The sequence below is a fragment of the Nematolebias whitei genome, chromosome 18 (genome assembly GCF_014905685.2).
Source record: "Nematolebias whitei isolate Nwh7 chromosome 18, NemWhi1, whole genome shotgun sequence".
Classification (NCBI taxonomy): Eukaryota; Metazoa; Chordata; class Actinopteri; order Cyprinodontiformes; family Rivulidae; genus Nematolebias; species Nematolebias whitei.
In genome coordinates, this window is record NC_056515.1 from 32217101 (window position 1) to 32232899 (window position 15799).

The window sequence follows — 15799 nt, forward strand, 5'->3', positions numbered from 1 at the left end:
GTTGATTACATGAATATGTAGGCATGAATACGTATGCATTCTTACTGTATTCTGATTGATAAATTGCATATATTTTAATGCGTAGAAATGCCCAACCAGGGACTGGAGTTGCGAATTAGCCATCACTATATGCTCTTTGTGCATTGCATCAGTCACAGATTTGTTCTGTTCCGTTTGTGTGCATTGTCCCTGTCAAATGAACTAATAAGCTCAGTTTTAATGTTTAGAAAATATTTTAGTTTAACAAACGTTCAGATGAAGAATGCAGTAAAAAAAAATTTCAAACCAGTTTTATTGCTTAGAAGAAATGTTTTGTGGATTATGTATGGTACTCTGAACCAGCATTGGAAAGCTGCTCAAGGCATCAGAAAGTTTTTTGGTTCAGTGAGGGAACGGTCGACATCCATTGCCTGCACTTCCACCAGAATTCAACTATTTTTAGAAGACACTCCTTCCTTTTCCATTTCCTTACTTTTTTTATTTTTTGCCTCTCCCTCTCTACCACCCATATTCCAAAGCTACACTCTATTCTCCAGTCTAGTGCTCTCCAATTACCCCAGTGGAGCCACTGGTTTGTTAAGATAAGTGAAGCAGCAGCAGAGATAGGCCTCCAATCTGAAGTAAAACACACCAAGTGCTGTGTCCCACCTCATTGCTCTTACTGGTGGGGGAATGCAAGACTCTTGCCTCCTGTACAGCACTGTAGGAACAGGCATAAAGGGCTAATTTACATTCTGTAACAGTTGTGACTTTAGATGACGTGAACACAAAACACATTGAGATTCCCTGGCCACCCTTTGGAAGTAGTGTGAAATGCACAGAAGTGTGTTTTTTACGTATTGTTTTGGATGGCATTTCAGTGAATGCTTCTGTTTTCCATCTCGGCTTATCAGTCATCCAAACAAAAACAATCTTGTTCAGTTTGTGTGGTACTTCATGTGGAAAAATGCCAATATTTTTACATTTAGAGAAACATCTAAAAAAAAAAAAACAGCCCAGGCCTCTTATTCACTCAACTGTAACCTGTCAACTTTTGTCACATTTTTGGTTGACACCAAGGTATTTCACCTTTTTCTTTTGTCCCTTGTCTTGCCAGGTGTCCGAGCGCTGCAATTATGTTTACGTAAATGGGAAAGAGACAAAAGGCAAAATCACAGTGATGGTCAATTTTACTTATGGTTTCCTGAGCGCGCAGCTGGAGATGAGCGTATGGATGCCCCGCCTGCCCTTGACCATCGATGTGGCCGACACCGAGCTGAGCCAGATCAAAGGTTGGAGGGTCCCAGTTACAACTGGTAACAGGAGGTGAGACGTAAGCAGGGGTTGTGCATTTGTTGTCCCTTCAGGTTTGAGTATCTTAAGAACACATGAAAAAAAATCTGGTTAAAGATTTTTGAACTGTAGAAGGACGATAGCGTGAATGGTTGAAAAAGTTTTAGAAACCTTACAAAAAACATTTCAAATTATTTTTAAACTGTCAAAAATGTGTACACATTCACTTGAAACTTGTCTTAAACCATATTCACACGGGATTAGTTTTACCTAGGGACCACAAGCTATTGGTAATAATTACAGAGATTGTTTGTGTTGTTAATCCCGTGCGAATCGGCCATGTTAGTAATTTGTAAAGTAAAAGTTCCCCCGCAAATGACCTAGATTTTGCTGAACTCTCGAGGTCCTGTGTCAATACTAATCCAATGTGAATAGGCATCTCTGATTTGGACAGAAATGGGTAGGATCCCTTATGCAATTAGACATTTTGTTTCCTGGGCACATTTTTATTTGCTTTTGGCAATGGAGGCTGCATTGGAGTGCATAAATAACCTTTTGTGTCCCAGACCAGCAAAAGCGGATGAAACAACAAAAAAAAAAACAACAAACAACAACAAAAAACAAGCAGATGTTACGCAATATGCAGCGTGTTAACATCATATCCGGAAGATGTCCATAAATTTCAGCTAAATCTCAGGCTTTGGTGATCCCATGCAAATGCGCTACATAAAAAGCAGACGCTGGGGAGTAATTACATGTGGTCCCTGGGTAAAACGAAGCCTGTGTGAATAGGGCTTTAGCCATTGAGGTTAGTCAACATTAATACTTGTTCTGATATCAGTGCTTAATTTATAAAGCATATGATGCCAGAATGCAAACAGCGGGGGCGGAGTCTGGGGGTCCTCCCCCAGAAAATTTTAAATAAAGTGGATGCCATTTCCTGCATTCTGATGTAATTTAACAGATTGTTAAACATGCACATTTATGTCCTTGTTTGAATAGAGCACACTCTGCTTCTCTCCATCCTAACTCATCTTTCCTTCACATTACATTCTCTGTAGATTCCATTTAACGACAGCGTCAGATTAAACTTTGACAAACTTTATTACATTAAACAGGACTGTTGTGTTTCTGAATTTGGTTGTAAAGAGTTATGATGCAAGTCCTCCTCTGGTTGGCACATTTTAGTATATTGGAATAAGTAAATTGTTAAGAAAAAAAGACTAAATCATTTGTTAAACGCAAAAGACAGTGAACATTACATATTCATGCTGCTTAAGATCAGTTAAAGAAAACTGTTCAATCCTTTATATAATGAAAGATTATCCATCTCCAAGTTATTTCTTGCATCTCTGTGAACATAAAGTCAAAGGTCTTTGAAATAATCTGCTCAAGGCAGCTTAATCAAAGCTGTCTAGTTCAAGTAGGAGTAAACATGTTTCAGGAGAAGAGTCTCATGCAAGATGTTCGCAATACAGCTGGAATGTTCAAACCTGCTTTGAGATTGCTTAGCCTTTTCTGGGATGGGGCATTCTGTAATTCAACTATCAGTTCTACATCATAAAGATTCTCAAAAACATGAAATGAGGTCACTTCATAGCTGAAGTTGAACTCCAAGTGGAACTTTTATTAGGACAATTCTGAGCATAACAAGAGGAAATGAAATGGTCATCACACGGGAAAGGTTTTGTGAAAAAAAAATAAAAATCGAAACAGGCAGTTTAAATAAAAAAAAACAACTAAATTACCTTTCAGCAAATGTGTCAAATGAAAAAACAAAAAAATAAAGTCAATTTTCACGAGGCGTATTAACTTTTTGAAATGATTCTAGTAAGTTTTAACAGCACATTTCTATTTGATGCATTAGAGGTGAGCACAGCGAGAGCACAGTTGTCCTAGAAAATAAAGGTTGGTAGAGTTTCGATCAATAAGTACAGTAAGGCCATTTGTTCCAACTGTTCAATACTAATTGATAATGACCTACAAATTCAACACCCAGCTCCAGATACAAACAAAATTGTAGGTCAGAAACCACACTATAAACTGTAATTTAGCCTGGTAAGGAGTATGATTTATTTATATTTTTTCGTTAAACTGCATGTGCACATACGTGTTGCAGAAACAAAAGTTATTTTGTTTATAAGACCTGCATAAAACAGTGTGTAGCACCATAAACGTACCTCCCGTTCACATTAAGGTAACCTAAAAGTTACTAGCACATTTTCCACAAAGCCAATTTCAAATGGTTTCAGAGTACCGTACTTGCTGCCATACACATTGGACCATATGAGTCACATCAGTCCAAAGATGTCTAATAAAGTGGAAAAAAACAAATATGTTGCTTCGCCGTGTAAGTCGCATCTATTATGCGTCACCGCTGGCCACCCGGAAACGTGGGCCGGTGTTGTGCCAAAAATCGATTGGCTGCCAAATGGTGGGTGCGCGGGAGGACTTAACAAAAATTGAACAAGACTAACACTTAAAAAACAATTATTTGTTTGCTCGACATTATAGCAAAAGGTGCGTCTTAGTTTAACTTTTCCTTAATAAATGCACTTTAATGGTCAAATCAACTGCATTTCAAAAATTGATTCGTGGAATTGCGCAGAGGGGGAACTCACTGTGCAGTTCTTCGAAATTTTACAAGATACACATCTAAAATCAATGGTTTGTTTGCTTGACATTATAGCAAAAGGTGTGCGTCAGTCGAACTTTTCCTTAATAAATGCACTTTTCTAGTCAAATCAGCTACAGTTCTCCTGGGTGGCGCGGCAAAATCCAGCTGATTTGACATTTGCTCCAGGAGTTCAGAACGAGGCGAAGGTGGCTTGTTATGGGAAGTCAAGTGTTTCCTTAATAGCCACTTTTACCTATTAATGAGTCACTTGGTTTGCCATATTAATAGAGGGCCCTCTAGTGGATGAAAATGGTAGTGTTCAATATTTTCCATGTCAGAATGAATGAAATTGTCAGATCTCAGCCAAAAATTGGTTTATAAATATGAGGAAAAAAAAAAAACAAATGCGTTGCTTCGATAAGTTGCAGGGCATACAAATTTATGCAAAAAGATGTGACTTATACAGTGAAAAGTATGGTATGTTAAAACAAGTGTTAGCTAATTAACACTTGTAAAAATGCTGATGCTGATTAGCAACCTCGTGACCCTGAAAATTTGAAGAAGTTACAAAAAAGAGGTAGAGTACTGAATCAGACTAAAAATATAGAATTCTCATCTTTTGAAGGTCAAAATAAAAAATAAAAATAACCAAAGTTCTGTTAATTAATGTGCGTATAAATAAACAGATAAAAAAAAAAGTGAAACTAAAGAACAAATAGAAGCTAAATTGGTTTTGTTTACCACGTGCAGATAGAGCGCAACTATGGCATTGAATCAACCTTCAAACAATCGGACAAGGAAATTTAACCAAGAGTTTCATGTTTGTTGTTGAGTCGCACTGATTTTATTCAAACAGAAATCCCATCACATGTTAAGCTTGGACCCTAGGCTACATAATAATGATGTTTATTTGGACCGTGTCTTGACAGGAGCTTTGTGCCTGCTAGTGTAAAATCATTTCCACCAACCCGGCAGCACACCTGGGGTGCACCGTGTGGCAGACCAGCTGTGTGTATGATAATTATATGATCATAGCTGAGAGGTTCACAGCTTAACCTCCATCACACACAAACAAACCACCCAGCCGTGGGATCTCGGTTAATTTGAGTTAAATTGATTTCGGGGAAAAGGTCACTCACCATGTGCTGCGTGCCTCCACATAGCAAGAATAACAATGCTTCTGGGTTTTTTTTTTTTTTTTAGAAGTTCACAAATTAGCTGCATGGTTTTGGGTTGTTTTTATTATTATTATTATTTTTTAATACAATGCTGGAAGCTAATTTAAAATGTTCTAAACAATAAAATGTAATCATGGGTAGGAATATTTCCTAAATTAACTGCAAGGCCTCGAAATGTGTGTACGTGTTAGAGAAGTCTGTGTAAAGCAATTTCAGCAATAGGTTTAAGATCAATTGTGTTTTATTGCCTGTGTCTGAAAGGTCTGCATGGGACAGTGAGGAAGATGAGGAGATGAGGAAGGGCAGGGGCTGCATGTTGCAGTACCAGCTCTCTGCAGTGAGGGTGCTCACACCTTTCGTAGCCCAGCCTGATGCAGAGGCGCTGCCTGACCCTCTGACTGGAGAAGAGCCTGTTGAGTACTTCCTAGGCCCTGATTGGCAGGTAAAAGTATCTGAGTATTCTCAATAGAGCTGATATGCTACTGGTTTGATATTTCATCCTTAAAGGGATAGTTCAGATCTTTTGAAATGAGCTTCTGTGTAAACGTTATCTGCTCCAGACAGCTTTTGGAACAGTTTCAGTCCAGAGAACGTAGTTGAATTCTGACAAGTGGCTTAAAACAGCTCCAATCCCAAAGATTCAATAGCAGCATACCATTCATGCAATCTCTGCAAAATAGATTTATTCATAATCGTTCCACATAACCTTAAATTAAAATAGCTGAAATTTCTGGTTTTATTTAGCAATTAAAACAATGTTTTGAATTTTGATGCAATATTTTATACAGGAAAACTATAAATGTTGTGCTCATATTGTATTTCAATGTGTGGTTTTGCAAAATCTTTCACTTAGTTTACTATTTTTTGTTGTTGTTGTTGACTGACAGGTGGATGTGACCGACTTTGTGCGCTATTCTATTCAAGCTGCGGATCCTAATGTCGTTAGAGTGCAGAATGGGATGGTCCTACAAGGAAAAGCTGCGGGGACCACAACTGTGCAGGTGGATAATGGGTGTGTGCACGTGCGTGTGCATGTGGCTTTATCGGTGCAAATGCATTCCCACGTTTTGTTTGCAGGTGCTGTCCCCTGTGACATCGTCGGTCCTGGCCGAGAGGAGCATCAGGGTGCAGGATGATAAAGTGAGTGTGACAGAACTGGGGGTGCAGTTGGTTTCTGGACTCTCTCTGTCGCTTCAACTCAGTCCTGGGAGCAACAAAGCCATCGTTGCCACAACAACCACAAGGGAGATCATCACACAACTCAAACAGGTAAGAAGTTGAAGAATTGAAATAACAAAAAGAAAGTGAGGCGCACAGAAGAGATTGTTTTTCTTTAAAAGCCAGTTGCACTTGTCATTTTTTTTTGGACAAACCACATTATCAGCAAAGGATGATTGATTTCATTTTAATTCAAAACTGAATTTATCATTTCATTTTGATTTGCTGAAGTTACATTTTGTACAGAACTGGATGATCCACCAATCAAGTGTTTGATATATTCAATAGATGTTACATGTTCACGTTTTAAATTGTTTGATAGAAAACACGCTGAACAACATTCAGTTTTATAAAAAAAGCACATTTACAGTATTTTTAATTTTAGATTTAATAGCAAAACCTATAAGTGTATTTCTCAAACAAAAATTTTAAATAAGCTTAACTGAGGTTGTAACACACATGCAGACGTCAGATTGGTTTACATTGAAAATAAATGTTATTGGCGATAAGAAAAATCGATTTATTCTCTTTTTACTTTTTCTATGGTGTTTGTGCAAAACCTTTGTATTATTTTTGCCATTGTGTGTCCATTTTTTTAAATATTAACATGGAAGCCGACAGCTGTTTTAGTTTTTTTTTTTGTTTTGCATCTTTGAGTAGCTGGAATCTGAAGCAAACACATTTACAATTTATTTTCCCACAAACATAAAAAAAACAAGAACAAAGCAATAAAAAGAGAAAAACAAAAACAAACAAAAAAGATAAATGGCAACATATTACTGAATGACTGCTTCATGTTAGATTGTGGTTTTAGTTTTGTCTTTTTCTGAGACTGCTGCTGTATGACGTTTAATTTTTTTTAGGATTTCAAATGCTCCTGGTAAATGAAAAAGTATTTTACCCCAGAGAGGCCTCTAATTAGTTACGTCAGTCATGAAACACTCAGTGAACTCATGAAGTATTGTTTTTTTTTTTTTGTACTACTAGTGCTTAGTGTATTTTTAGTTTAGCGTATTTCTTAGTTCATATCTTAGATTTTGTTTTTTTCCCCTTTACAATTATACTTTTGTCGGATGTAACTGGGACCCTGTGTACACAATTTCGTTCCACCACATGTACCACGTGATGCGAATGACAAATAAACTTTCACTTTGAAGTAACAGAAGAACTGAGCTAATCTTTACACACCTGACATGCAAATTTAGAATTCTTGTTCAGTTTGCATAAAAGAAAAATGTTGCTTAAGATCTACTTTTTAATTCCAACAAAAGCAAACCTTGTGCAGATACCGTAAGAACACATTTTATTGTTTGAAATGAACAGTTAATATTAGTTCAGGTGCTGGATTGTGATGTGGACACAAGTAATCCAATTTGATAGATTTAAAATAAGCTAAACAGTCTAGAATGAAACTTTTGTCTATTTTATTTAACTATTCAAAGTTTTGACAAGAGCTAGAGCTGAAAATCGAAACATTCTTAGAGGACGGGTGTAAAATTTTGAAGTTTTGAGTGTAAAAGGAAAACTACAAGTAATAAAAAAGTGGCTGAGTGAAATATCGTAAGATAAAAACAAAAAACAAATGAATACTTGGATGCTAAAAAGGGATTTTGTGCAATTGAGAGGTTTGCAGGTTAACGAGTTATTTCTTAACTTGGATTCATTCAGTGTTTAAATTGCCTTAAAAAGGAGATAATTCTGAGAAAATAGGGTTCATTTACACTAAACACATTCACACTCCAGTCACCAGACAGAGCATTGTAAGGTTCAGTGTCTTTCTAGGAAAAAAAATAAAGATTAACTTAAAGTGAACACAAAATCAGTAAGAAATAAGTTTCCAGTAAGAGTTCCATCATCTTGCAAAAACAGCAATGCAAAAGAACAGAAAATTGATATCCACTTGCAGAGTAGATTGTTACAACCCTTGGACTGAGTCCAGGAGGCATAGAGTGTAAAAGAAATTTGTAAACTAAACGTAAAGCTAATAAATCAAAAACAGACCAATTTAGCATTACAATAATTTATTCTTCTAATAGTTTTGGGCGTTACAGATGGAAGGGAAGCCATGAACTTCAGGGTCTCCAAGGCCAAAACAAAGCATGACCTTTCTGGCTAGAAAATACAATCGCCTCTTATCTAACTAAACAAAAACTACAATTCTTAAGCTCCCTGGTCACAAAACAGGAGAAAAGTTAGCAAAAATAAAATGGTGGAAAACCCCTGCCAAACTTCCCACCTAAACAAAAAAACTTAAAGTTCACATAAGATCAGAAAGATCTTAGAGTTGCTAAACACTTTGCACACAGTGTCAAGTTCAGTGTCAACCACACTACAACAATGCCTGAGGAAATGTCCATGGAAACAGGGGGTGTGGCAGTGGACCACTGAAGCTTTTATGCAGTCCACTGATGAGGAGGAAGTGATTCCAGGTGTGGTGAGACAGCAGGCCTGTAAACAAGCAGAGGAGGAGCAAGGTTGTCCTCTAGTAAGAGAACCCCTAGAAACCAGTGGATGTAACAAGATACTTTTTAATATACCATATTATTTACATTATTAATGGTTAGCATGTATCTTAGATCCCTGTATACTGTTTCTTTGTATATTTTATATTTTGCTATTTTTAGGTGTAACTGAGACCTAGAGTACACACTTTCATTCCACCTCATGTACCACATGTGGTGTGAATGACAATAAAGAAACTTAAAAACACAAAAGTGTAAAAATATTAGTGCTTTGTTTCACTGAATGTAAATGTGTTCTCAGCCTGCTCCATCATTGGCATTTGCAATGCTGTGTGAGAGAGCAACAAGAGGCAGAGAAAGTTTATAGAGGATCATTTTCAAAAGCTCACACACATTTAGCTGTGGCATCATGCCAGGTTTAAACCTGCGACCTGCATGAACCAGCAGTTAGCCACTGGACCACGTGCTCACTTTATTTCCAGTTCACTCACAGCTGGTCTGTCAAAAAAAACAAAACAAAACAAAACAAAAAAACGCCTGTGCAGATGAACAGCCAAATGCTTTTGTTAACAATATGCTCAGGGCAAAGAATTGAAATCTAAAATATAAGTTAGGTTTAGGGCAATCCAGTCAGATTTCCAACTAGAAATTGGCTGAAATGAAATTAATATGATTTGATTGATTAATTCTGGGGCAGCACGGTGGCGCAACTGGTAGAGCTGCTGCCTCTCAGCGAGCAGGTCCCTGGTTCAAACCCCGGTCCAGGGGCCTTTCTGGGTGGAGTTTGCATGTTCTCTCCGTGCATGCGTGGGTTTTCTCCGGGTACTCTGGTTTCCTCCCACAGACCAAAAACATGCATGTTAGGCTGATTGGTAAATCTAAATTGTCCCTAGGTGTGAGTGAGAAAGTGAATGTTTGTTTGTCTCGTTTGTCTCTATGTGGCCCTGTGATGGACTTGCGACCCGTCCAGGGTGTACCCCGCCCCTCGCACAGTGATCGCTGGACATGGGCACCAGCAACCCCCGTGACCCAAAATGGAACAAGCAGGTAAAGAAAATGGATGGATGGATGGATGGATGGTTAATTCTGGTCCTGGTGTGACCCTTGTTGCTCAGTTAAAAAAAAAACAAAAAAAAAAACGGTTCCATGTTTTAGAAATTGGTATTGTTTCTATTGAATAGGATAAAATAAATGGAAAGGCATTGATATGGATAGATTACTTTATAATCATACAGTATCAGACAAAACTTTGAATCATCCCTCATTTCTTTATACTTTATGGATAGAGCCATTTATAATTGCAATCTTCCTAATTGGTCTTGATCAATATTCCTCCAGACTTTCTGAAGTCTTTCAAAGGTTTACTTTGGGCTTTGGCTGGTAGTTGACTTATATTTAATTTCTTGTTCCATGAATGTCACATTTAGAAGTAGAAGTAGACTCAGGAATGCAGATCAACACCAGAGCTTGAAAACTTTAAGCTTTAATAATCACAAAACTAAACAATAAATGGTATAAATAAAGACGTGAATAACCCCCAGACAGGGCAGAAAGCACAGTGCCAGACTGCAGATGAGCGAGGGCTGGAACAATAAATGGTCTAGGGCTGATGAGGCAAATGGGGACAGGTGAGACCAGTGATACCAGGATCAGGTGTGACTGGGTAGGAATGAATGGTGACAGAGAAACAATGAGATAAAACAAGACCTCTAAAAAACAAGAAAAAACACAGAAAATACAACACAAAACAACAAAAACAACCAAAAATCTTTAATCCTGACAGATTATTTTCAGAGAGAAATAGTTTTGTTAAATGTTTTAACCCAGATCTAAGAATCATTCGAGTATTAAAAAAGACTTAACTCAATGTATGAAAAAAGGGTTGGGTCGACACAAAACAGGCAACTTGGCATAAAAGAAAAATTGTTTCAATAGGGATATTTAAACACTTTGTAACTAACATCGCGTTATGAAGACACAAACTGTTTTAATGTTTTTAGTTGAATCTAAAAAAAAAAATAAAAAAAAACCCACACAGTTTAACAGACATTAATTAGTATTTTGGTACCAATAAGGTGATTCCTAAAAACTGCTATTAGCTGAAAAATAGACATACAGCAGGTAGCCAACTGCCGGATGAGGGATGTCTGGTGTCCTGACATTGATCGTCATCTAATTTTTACCTCTGTATGTTAAAGAAGCAACTTTCATATACCGTATTTTCCAGCCTATAAGTTGCACCGTTTTGTCTAATTTGCATACCCTGCAACTTAAACACTGAAGCGACTTATTTAGTTTTTTTCTCCCATATTTATAAACCAATTTTTGACTGATATATGACCGTTTTCATTCATTCTGACATGAAAAATATTGAACACTACTATTTTCAGCTGCTAGATGGCACTTGAGTAGTATGGCATGCTGTTGTGTCATGTACTAGGTAAAAGTGGCTATTAATGACACAGTCGGCTTGCCATCAAAGCCACCTACGTCTAGCTCCAGGATCATGTCTGGAGCAACCGTCAAATCAGCTGCATTTCACCCCAGCGAAATGCAGCTGATTTGACCATTGAAATGCATTTATTAAGTAAAAGTTCAACTGAGACACACCTTTGCTATAATGTCGAGCAAACAAATAATTGTTTTAGGTGCTTATATTGTTAAATTTTGAAGAAATGCACAACGTTCCTCCTTCCTGATTTCCTCCCTCTGCATGCTCCCGGAGCACCGAGGCAGCGAATACTTTTGAAATGCAGCTGATTTGACCATTAAAGTGCATTTATTAAGAAAAAAGTTTGAATGTGACACAACTTTGCTATAATTTCGAGCAAACAAATATATTTTTTAAGTGTTAATCTTGTTAAATTCTCGTTAAAGTCCTCCCGTGCACACTCCCGCGGCTGCTATTTGGCAGCGAATTGATTTTTGGCACATCATCGGCCCACAGTTCTGGGTTTGGCCCACATTTCGAAGTTGTCAGCGGTAACACGTAACAAACGCAATGCATCAATGGTGATTGTTGTGTTTTATGTTCTTTCTCCACCCGAGTTCTGTAGTTACCGCTTCAATCCTGCAGGAAGTCAAATCATTGCACATCAGATACTACACACGCACCTTCAGTTTATGAATATTTAATAAGTAAAGTAACTCAGAAATAAAAAAGTTGTCACAGATTCACAAGTATAAACAGTGGGTTAGTTAAATGCAGTCGTTATTTTAACATATTAAAATCTGGATGCAACTCTTAATCTTTACAATACAACCTGCATTGTCTTTCTCCTCCAAACTGCTGGCTGGCTGCTGCGTCTCTCTCTCACACACACACCAGGACAGGACTCTTCACTTCTCTTTGTCTCAGAAAAACAGGGCGTTCCTTCACACAGAAAAACTAACTTTTCAGCGCGCTTTGAGTCTGTCTGCGATCTAATTGGTCAGTTGGTCAGTATCCAATCCAATCAGAAGTGGTTTACATCGTGTTACATTATATAAACAGGAAATGAAGAGCCTCTTCAAAGTAAAACAGGAAGTGGGTCAATTTCAAAATAAAATAAGAATTGGGAGTCAGATTCAAAAAGGAACAAATATTATTCCACAACATGATGCATAATAGATGCGACATATATGGCCATGTGACTTATTCATGTTTTTTTTTACACTTTATTAGACATATTAGGACTGATGCGACTTATAGGGCGGTGCGACATGTACAACGGAAAACACGGTACTGTTAATGCGCTGTAGACATGTTTTAGACCTGACACTTCTTCTATTGTCCTCCACTTGTCCACTTTTTTCATTTTTGTGCCCACGCTGCAAAAAATGCTGTCATGGTCAGGTACAAGAACTGGAGAGAAGAGAGTGGAAAAGCAAAGAAGGTCCAAAGAGAAACTTTGAAAGACCTTCAGAATATCTCAAAACTATTAATCAAGACAACTTTAAACCAAGAAAGTTTGGCTTGTTGGAAGCAAAGTATGAATAAATTAGTTGTGGTTTAAAATGACTGCACAGTGTTTAATGAAAATATTAATAAATCTAGTTAAGTCTTATTAGCAATCAATGGAATTAATGCTCTTAGTGATGGAGACAGGGATATTGATTTGCTCATTTTTGTCTGACTTAATCATCAGCTAATTAACTTTTCTGTATTCAATTTTCATTTTTTTTTTTTTGCACAGGAAGCTTTGGTCAACTGCTGGGTTCGGTTCAGCGACGGGGCAGTTGTTCCTCTGGAACTGTTTGACCGGAATGTCTACTCTCTCACAGTCACCACCCACGATGAAAGTGTCGCCACGATACGCCGCACTTCGCAGTCTGTGTTTGCAGTTGCGCAAGGTGAAGGTGAGGGCCGGGCAAGGCAAGTGAGGGTAGAGCTCAGGATCTGTGAGGAATGCCAGAAGAATAAGAGGAGGAGTAAACTGGTGGTGGGTACAGGAGTTCTCAAAGCAAACTTCCAGAGTAACAGAGCTGTCACAGGAGGAGGAGGAGGTGCTAATAGGAATAAAAATGTAGGTGGTAATACACCAGAAGTTATGGATGACCCTAAAACAACAGCAGCATCAAAAAATGTTTTCAGAATGCTGGATAGAAGACTGGTCAGAGGCACAATACCTAACCAGCAATCCACTGAGGCTGAAGGTACCACCTCAACAACTTTTCCCAACAAATACGTACAAACACATGTTGTGTGGACTGGAATGGCCAAAGCCACAGGAGGAACTGCTTCTAGTGTCGTCAGCATGGCTACACCTTCAACTATAATCCAACCAGGCCTGAATACACAGCCGAACACTGCCAAACCTACAGCGAGTGTCTTTAGTAAAGGAGATGGGATGAAGAAAACTTTTGGAAATTTGCTTGATAACTCTAATTCATCTTCTAGCATCAACATCCCCGAAGCAGAAACACCCAAAAAGGAGCTTCCTAAATCTAAAATGCCAAAAGTAATTGAAAGCGACCTCATCAGGACATTCAGAGCCATGTCAGATTTGGAAATCGGCATGTACGCTTTAGTGGGCGTTTCCTGTGTTGCAATTTTGGCATTTTTGCTCAACTGTGCTTCATATAAACTATGTTTTCGCAATCAGAAGACCCCCATACAAGCAGGCCCAGTACCGAACATGGACCCAAAAGATCACAAACATGACTGGGTGTGGCTTGGGAGCAGCAACCACAGTGCGCCTGCGCCAGCAGCACCGGATGTCTCGACTCAAGCATCCACACTAAAACGCAAGACGCACCACCCTCTGGAGTCACATCATTCCATCGATTCCATGGGTCACTGCACTAGCTCTTTGCCTACCGTGAGTGCCCCTCCAGTCCCAGAGAGGACTGCCACTTTGGGACGCAGCAGAACCAGCTCCCAGCAACTCCAGTTTCAAGGAAAGGCAGTCGACCTCTTGGCAAATCGTTCCGCCACCTTGCTGGCTAGACCTCAGCGCAGTGAGCCTCTACATTCTCCCACCAGCAAGAGGAATCAAGTCCAGTTCACCACCTTCACCACGCTGGACATTAAACACTTGTCTGCACTGAAGAAGAACGGTGTGGACTTAACCTGGTCCAATCAGCAAGCACAGCAGCAACCAGCCCCTGCTGAGCCACAAATACCTTTACCTGATATGCCATGGCCCGTGGTCAAACCTGTAGGGGAGCCCCACTGAAGTTTTATGTTTGCATAGGTGATAAGAAAGAGTTCTACACAAGATGCACATTCTGACAAAGAATGTTAAAGAGACAAAGAAACAAGCACGGCTTTAATTGCTTATACAAAATGAATCACTTGTTTGCTGAGATACAGACTGTTCTATATTTAAAATGGATGCACGAAGTACAAATTTGTAGGCACAGATTGTAATGTAAACACTAAGCAAGAAAAAAGTTAAAATGTATTTAATTTAAAGGGAATTCTTGTATTTATATAATCAAAAACTACAAGATATGTTGTGTAAATATAAAATACCATATGCAGTTTATTTATTATACATTTATACGTAAAAAAGTTACATTTATTTCGTTTATATTTCTTTTTAATTTTGCTCCCGTAGTAATGTCTCCAGGTTCTCTTAGATGTCCGATCATTAAAGTAAGAATGCTTTTAAGTAGTTTTAAGTTTTTTGTATTTTCAGAGGATGTCCATGGATTGTGTATTTTCTTGTAAAAATGCAGCATGATACTCTGAGTCACAGTTTTCACCAGATACTTATTTAGTTCATGTCATGTAAATATAGCCTATGTGGAGTTTGCAATGGACAGTGTTTCTGATCAGTTTAAACTAAGTTATTCTGGGCTGCAGGCTTCTCTTGTGCTGGTGGTGAAGGGTGTAAAATTGTGCAATTTACAAATGGTTTAATGTTTTAACACAGTCCATTACTTGTTTAACTGAGAAATGTTCAAGCACAAAAATAATGTATTTTTAAGCAATGTTCTCTTGTTTTTAAACTAAAATATGTGTTATTCCCAAGTTTTTTTTATCAATAAAGAAAATGGAAATTTTAATCCCTGAAGTTCAGTTTTAATTAGCATTTTTTTTTTATAATAGCGCAAGAAAAACAACACAATGAAATATTTGGATTATGGAATTAAAGCTTTGCTATTAATCAGCAGGATTTGATTAGGTTTAATCACTCTTGAATGTGATTTAGGGCTGATGTCATCATTCTGCAAAATGCTATTTTGAGAGCACTATTTGATGTGCCTGCCAAAATTATGAGCTGTTGCAAATTTAAAAAAAATTGCACTGAGAGAACAAAGTCTCAGATAACTGATTGGGCAATTCATTTAGAGTATGTTAACCCAGTCTGTAAAGAATATTAAGTATCGTCATCAACAACTGAGCCTTCAATATGATAACTTATGTTTCATTTTTCTTCTTATTTCGACTTTTTCAATGTCTCAGAGGTGAGTGCAGCTTTAAAATTCATTCTACAAGCTGTGGTGAATAAATACTGGTTGTGGCTTTAAAAAGCCTAGATAATCTGATACCCTGCACAACAGGATTTTTATTTTGCTACAGACGGTAAAGAACATGTTGTCACTCTCTGCAAAAAGCTTCACAA

The 15799-nt window shown here is 37.9% G+C and overlaps 1 protein-coding gene across 1 annotated transcript in view; it reads left to right on the forward strand.

Moving 5' to 3' along the window:
• The window catches only part of si:dkey-1d7.3 (transmembrane protein 132D), a 42056-nt gene extending 27473 nt beyond the window's left edge, over window positions 1-14583 (forward strand). Inside the window, exons 7-11 of the mRNA XM_037692044.1 lie at window positions 1097-1305; window positions 5329-5509; window positions 5955-6068; window positions 6145-6336; window positions 12923-14583. Coding sequence (XP_037547972.1) covers window positions 1097-1305; window positions 5329-5509; window positions 5955-6068; window positions 6145-6336; window positions 12923-14404 — 2178 coding nt within the window. The 3' untranslated portion in view covers window positions 14405-14583. The remainder of the gene's footprint in view (window positions 1-1096; window positions 1306-5328; window positions 5510-5954; window positions 6069-6144; window positions 6337-12922) is intronic.
• The last annotated feature ends 1216 nt before the right edge of the window (window positions 14584-15799 follow it).